The sequence below is a fragment of the Capsicum annuum genome, chromosome 2 (assembly GCF_002878395.1).
Source record: "Capsicum annuum cultivar UCD-10X-F1 chromosome 2, UCD10Xv1.1, whole genome shotgun sequence".
NCBI lineage: Eukaryota > Viridiplantae > Streptophyta > Magnoliopsida > Solanales > Solanaceae > Capsicum > Capsicum annuum.
In genome coordinates, this window is record NC_061112.1 from 107,679,182 (window position 1) to 107,685,051 (window position 5,870).

General features: G+C 34.6%; 1 protein-coding gene across 1 annotated transcript; it reads left to right on the plus strand.

Annotated features, from left to right (window-relative positions):
* Nucleotides 1-1,250: 1,250 nt before the first annotated feature.
* Nucleotides 1,251-5,870, plus strand: LOC124896333. Its single transcript, XM_047407886.1, has 3 exons — nt 1,251-1,444; nt 1,608-1,725; nt 5,495-5,870. Exons 1-3 carry the CDS (start codon nt 1,315-1,317, stop codon nt 5,685-5,687), a joined length of 441 nt encoding a protein of 146 aa, XP_047263842.1. The 5' UTR covers nt 1,251-1,314; the 3' UTR covers nt 5,688-5,870.

A 5,870-nucleotide genomic window follows, 5' to 3' on the forward strand; every position in this document is an offset into this window, starting at 1 on the left:
AATGACAATTTTTATATAAGCTCGGCCTTTTGGAAAAGAGAAGGCTCACCAAAAATGAATCTCAAAAACACCAATCTACTGCTTAGTTTGACCCCGAGACCGTGCCTCGGATCCTAAAATATAGAGATCAGTATAGATGTACTGGTATGTAGAGCAATCCAAAATAATCTACTTTTATATATAACATAAGTGAGAGCATTTCATAAAACATTATGCATGAAATAATTTTAAAAACATAGGCAACTTCAATTGATCTTCAAAACAATTCTATAAATGCAAGACCATTCTTCATTTTACTTCTGAGGTAGGTGGTACACCCCACAATTCTACAGTCCATGAGTTATATGGAATCTGCCCTTTACTCGGTGGCCAAGCCTCCAACCCAAGTTTTCCACAAAGGTTGGAGTTTTTGTTCTGATATGCCACAAGGCACTAGGGCAACGTATAATCCCTCTTTGGGAACATAATAAACTCATATCTGCTAAACACGATTTCAGACAATGATTTTTCTGAACTAGTGCCTTCTTCGGGTAACCACCTAACTGTCTTTAAGACCAATTTTAACCTTTTCTAAACATGCATCGTTCTAAGCTCAAAATCTGAAAATCTGAATGAAAAGCTGCATTCTCTTCTATTCTGTGTTACTATGGCATTATCTATATTGGTATCATCATACCATGACTTGCAAGTCATATTTCTCAACCATACATTATAAAGTTACAATTCTTTTCAAGCAAAACAATGTTTAAACCACCAAATCAATCAAACAATGCAAGAGAGTTCTTATTTTCAAAACGTATTTCAAACTATGGAGAGATTCTCTCTTTTAAACATTTCATCAAAAATGTGGTGGTCAAGTATTTTGTTAAAAACCATGCAACTTTATAAATCATCACTTCTCCTTTATATAAACTAGAAACACCCTCCCTTCAAATCAAAATATAAATCAAGTCTTAACCAACAGTAAAGACATTTGTAACATGCTTCTTAGTATGAAATGGAATAATTCATATTATATAAAAACAAGGGAATTAAAAGAGAGGGATTATAATTCTTCTTTCTCTCAATTTAAATTCCTAACGTCAAACCACATGCATATATATATAAATATATACACTACCTTAAAAGCACCAACTTAAAAAACTTAAAGTGAAATTACCAAACTACCCCTTTTAAAAAACCCAACCCTGAAAGATCTCCTTAATAACTCTACTATGTGAATAGACGCCACTTCCAAGTATCTCAACTTAGATAGATACCAACTAGAAGAGATGCAACTACGTGCTTCACTCTGTTTAACCGACCCCAACGCAGATGACACTTCTCCAAAACTCCAACTTCTTCGGATGCCGTGATTTTATCTTTACCCAAACTATCTGTGCCTGTGAAATCTATTATCCCTCTAAATATGAACTTATAAATTATTTCCCCCAAAATATCTTAGGTGCTTTGTCCGGATCTTTTTGTTCATATTCTTATTGTCAACAATCGTATTATTTGACACGTCCCACTGGGCACATATTTGTTCTTCAATTCATACATTCTTCAATATAATGTCTTTTTTATATGATTTTTATAATTTTAGTTCATGTGCTTATTTTCAACAGCCATATTTCAAATCTACAAATGTCTCCTCCTCCTGCTGAAACGTAATGGCTGTGCATCTGGTATACTTTCAAATCTGCAAACATCTATTCCCAAATGCAAGAACAAAACCAAGATAAGGTAAATTCCCCTTCATCTACTCTACTTCCATACATTAACAAATAAGATGTTATATATATTCCAAATTCAATTATTTTAACATGTTGTTGATGTCCCATCCTTCACATTCTTTGAAAAATTGAATAGTTTTCTTCTTTATTTGATTGAACCTGGTGGTGCATGCACATTGTTCCCGATCCTCTTCTATAAATTGTGGTTGATTAGATACCTGCATCCAAATTAATTTATAACTCAGAAAATTAATTCACATTCATCTGTTCTTTTTTAATTACTTCATGCATCTTTTCTACTCAACAGGTTCTTCCCGAAAAAAAAATTGTAAGTTCAGATTTATATTACAACTCTATATTATGACTATTGAAACTTGTTGTAGCTACCATGCCCTTTACGATCCTCTGTTAAACTGATTTGACTTCTACGATCATTTTTTACTGTGCATTTTACAATTATTCTTTTGTTTTTCCATGTGTACTTTATTCGCACACATTTTATCAATGGGTGAAACACATAAGTTGCCCATTTCTTGATTGTTATTTATATAGTTTCTCTCTTTGTTCTTATCATATAACAGTGAAAAATAAGCTTTAATATTTTATTCATTTTCGTTTATTAGTATCCTACACCATGTATAGAGTTCAGTAATTTCTTTACTCTCAATGGACAGCAGTTAATGAAACAATAACAGAGGTACGTAATATTCGTAATTATGGACATGAGCCTGAAGTACCTTTTAGTATCAGTTTAGACCAAGTTGAGTTGTCCAGATGTACACTCTTAAAGTTTGGAGTGCTTACTTTCTAGCGGAGGCCAAGTTGAAGCCATGTTTGAGGGTTTGTTTATGTATTATGTAATATATGTGCGTGTGTATTGTATGTTTGTTTCTCTCTCTCTGTGACTACTTTGCTTCTGTGTGACTGTATTTTAAGACAAACCAACAACAAATAGAAAAGGGACAGTTAAAGTGGACATACAAGATCTTTGGTTAAATTGTTTTCTGTAAATTATAGTGTTCTACGAAATTGAAAGTTCAGGCCAGCATTGAGAATGAGGCCAACAGAGATAAAAAGGAATTCTTGGAGGATGGTTCCCCTCTCTATTTGGCCTATGATTTCTCCATAAATAAAATCAGCATCTCTCACCAGATGTACCACTATTGTTTCTTGTTTTTAATAATCTTAGACCAAACATCCCTCTTTGCTTATGTTTGTGTGGTTTGACTGGGTTGGTTGTTGTTGTTTGTTTGTTGAAATTTTCTTGAAATTATCCAAATGCCTACTTGAGCAGAAGTTTACATTTGTCATATGAGGTTGTATTGCTGATGCTTATGGCATAATCCTCACCATAGTTTGGCTCAGAAATGAAAAATGAAACATCAGAGAGAGAGAGAGATTTTCTATAAAGGGTCGTTTCCCTCTCTCTACCATGTCTATGATTTATTCTCCATTGATAAAAAATCCAACAGCCCTTTGAGAAAAAATAAAAGGTCAAGAATTATTTAGTAATTTGGGCATAGAATTCCAGATATTTTTTGTCACGACCCAAACTGAGGCCCTGGCCGTGACGAGTATCCCGAACCACAAAGTCCTAGACGCCCCTCTCTATCTGGTAGTCATGCACTACATTCATACAATAAAAGATGATGCAGAATGAAATATAAAATGGGTTCTGAATTAAATTTAAAGATGGAAAATAAAACCCAACAACAACTAGATAATATCTTAACCAGTTTGCGAAATCTCTAACACATAATTAAATGATAATTGTCTAAAAACTGGGAAAAGGCCCCAATAAACCCAAAACAAAATAAGTGACATAGTCTGAAGTAAGAAGGCCAATGACACAGCTCGCTTCTCTCTGAAATCTCTACTGCATAGCCGAACCGTTAGATTGAGCCTCAGACCCTGAGAGGTAGAGGGTCAATACAGTTGTACTGGTACGTAGAGTAAATCCAAAATAATAATTTCTATTCATCATATATGAGAGAAATTTAAAAGGTTCATAAATATGTCATATGTTAAGAATCACATGGGCATATTTTCAAAAAAAGGACTCTATAAAATCATCTGGACTTTGTGACACTCTTTGTTTTACTTCTGTGGTAGGTCATATACCCTACAACTCTAAAATTCTATAGGCTATATGGAACCCGCCATTAACTCGGCAACTAAGCCCCCAACCCGAGTTTACCACCAGGGTTGGAGTCTCTGTATCTGTACGCCAAAGGCCACTAGGCCAGCCTAAAATCCCTCATGGAGAAATAAAAAACTCGTATTGACAAAACACAGTTTTGGGCTAAGAGTCATTTAAACTCAAGCCTTCTTCGGGCAACCACCTAACACTCTTTATGCCCATTTTTTACTCTTGAAACAAGTATTCTTTGAAAACAAACCCTAAAAACTCTAACAAAGTTGTGACATTCAAACAAATGGTATCGTCATACCATTGACTTGCAAGTAGCATCTCTGAGCTATTAATAACATATTAAAAAACTCTGTTTTAAAAAGATAAGGTTTGGGACCACTATATTAATAAATCAAATCAACGAACTCTTTCTTATAATTCATGTAAAACCATACAAGCAACATTCTGGGTCAACATTTTCAATAATACAAGGTGCTCATGTTAAAGTTCTCAATCACATGCAATTCTTTCTCTTTAACACAAAAATATAATTATGTCAAGAAGCACTCTCTCCTCATCTCTAAATCATGCTCAAATGCTATGACATTGAGAAAACTAGTTTCAAATCATAAAACATGCATTTCAACTCTTTTCTGACAAGATCATAAACTTTAATTCAAAACAAGAGAGGGATTGAATAATTTATGCTCTCAAACATTCTTAAATCTCAATTTTCATACATACGCCTATACATATAAATCAATTTATGGGGGAAAGGCCAAAAGGCCAAAACAATGATACTAATACATTCATGAAATATAATAATAATCATGGAATTCAAAACCCCTTTTTGATTTCATGCTTGATAACATTTAAATCATGTTTAAAAATTTCAATGAGCCCATGTAGTTTTAGGATAAACCCCACGTACCTTAGGTTGTTTAGGAGGAAGAGCGGATTCCGAATCTCAACTTCATTCTGAAAATTCTTGGCTTGAAGGAAAGAGCTCTTGATCTTAGGGGATGAGGTTAGGGTTTTCAATTTGATCTTAAGGGAGCTATTTTTATGAAAACCTACCTAAAGTGTTGATATGGTGTTTTAATCTTGTGTTTGGGGCGTAGTAGAATAAGGGAAAATGACCCAATTTCCCTTAAGAACGCGGATTTTAAAAGCTGAAACAACTGGGCATCGACGCTGTAGGAGACATGGCACGTCATGGGCAGTGATGCGATACTGGACGTGCCACGCCTCTACCGCATCGAGCCTCAGTACTTCTCTTGGACAAAAGTTGACCAACGCGATGGGTAATGCGGCAAGCTAAGATCACATTGGTCCACTATTTTGGGAAACCAAACGAGGTCAAACACGGTCCAAAAAATTCAAAACTCACCCGAGATGTACCTTTGATCTCCCCCATCGCATATCAACAATAATATCAAGAGACGGAGGTCGGGAAGGTCGAAAATAAAATTATCTAAGATTAGGAGTTTAAAATGTGACTAAGTCCTTTAGACACTTATATTTTTATATTCCTCTTCTTTTTACTGCTTATACTTTTTCAAAGTAGCTGTTTTTTCAGGAGTTTGGAACCAAAATGATGTTTATTGATGTGAAAATATGAGCTGTAATAATGATTTGCTTCTTTCAGGGTTATAATCTACTTCACTGTGTTGACAAGATCCATCCATATTTTGGTAGGGCAATCCACAAGGTGCATTAGCAAACCGGTATATATGAAGACATGGCATGTGTTGGTTTCTCTTTGCGTGTTTGTAGAACATCAAAATCTAAGACCTAAAAGTTTAAGTATAATGTCCAATGGTGTTCTTTACTTTTGTTGAATAACCTATTTCTCTGATACAACACTCCACCAATTTTTAGCTCAAAAGTTGAGGTAATTAGAGAAAAATGAGGATTTTTCAGTGTGGTTTGACCATCTTCAATATGCCTATGATTTGCAAACTGGTGTATTTGAAGCCATGGTGTGTGTTGGTTTCTCATTCCATGCCTGTTGAATAGAAAAA

Coding starts and splice junctions, on each gene's coding strand:
- LOC124896333 (XM_047407886.1), top strand. CDS start 1,315: ATGACACTTCTCCAAAACTCCAACTTCTTCGGATGCCGTGATTTTATC. Junction 1,445..1,607: donor TTTCCCCCAAAATATCTTAG/GTGCTTTGTCCG, acceptor TATTTTCAACAG/CCATATTTCAAATCTACAAA. Junction 1,726..5,494: donor AAGAACAAAACCAAGATAAG/GTAAATTCCCCT, acceptor TGCTTCTTTCAG/GGTTATAATCTACTTCACTG.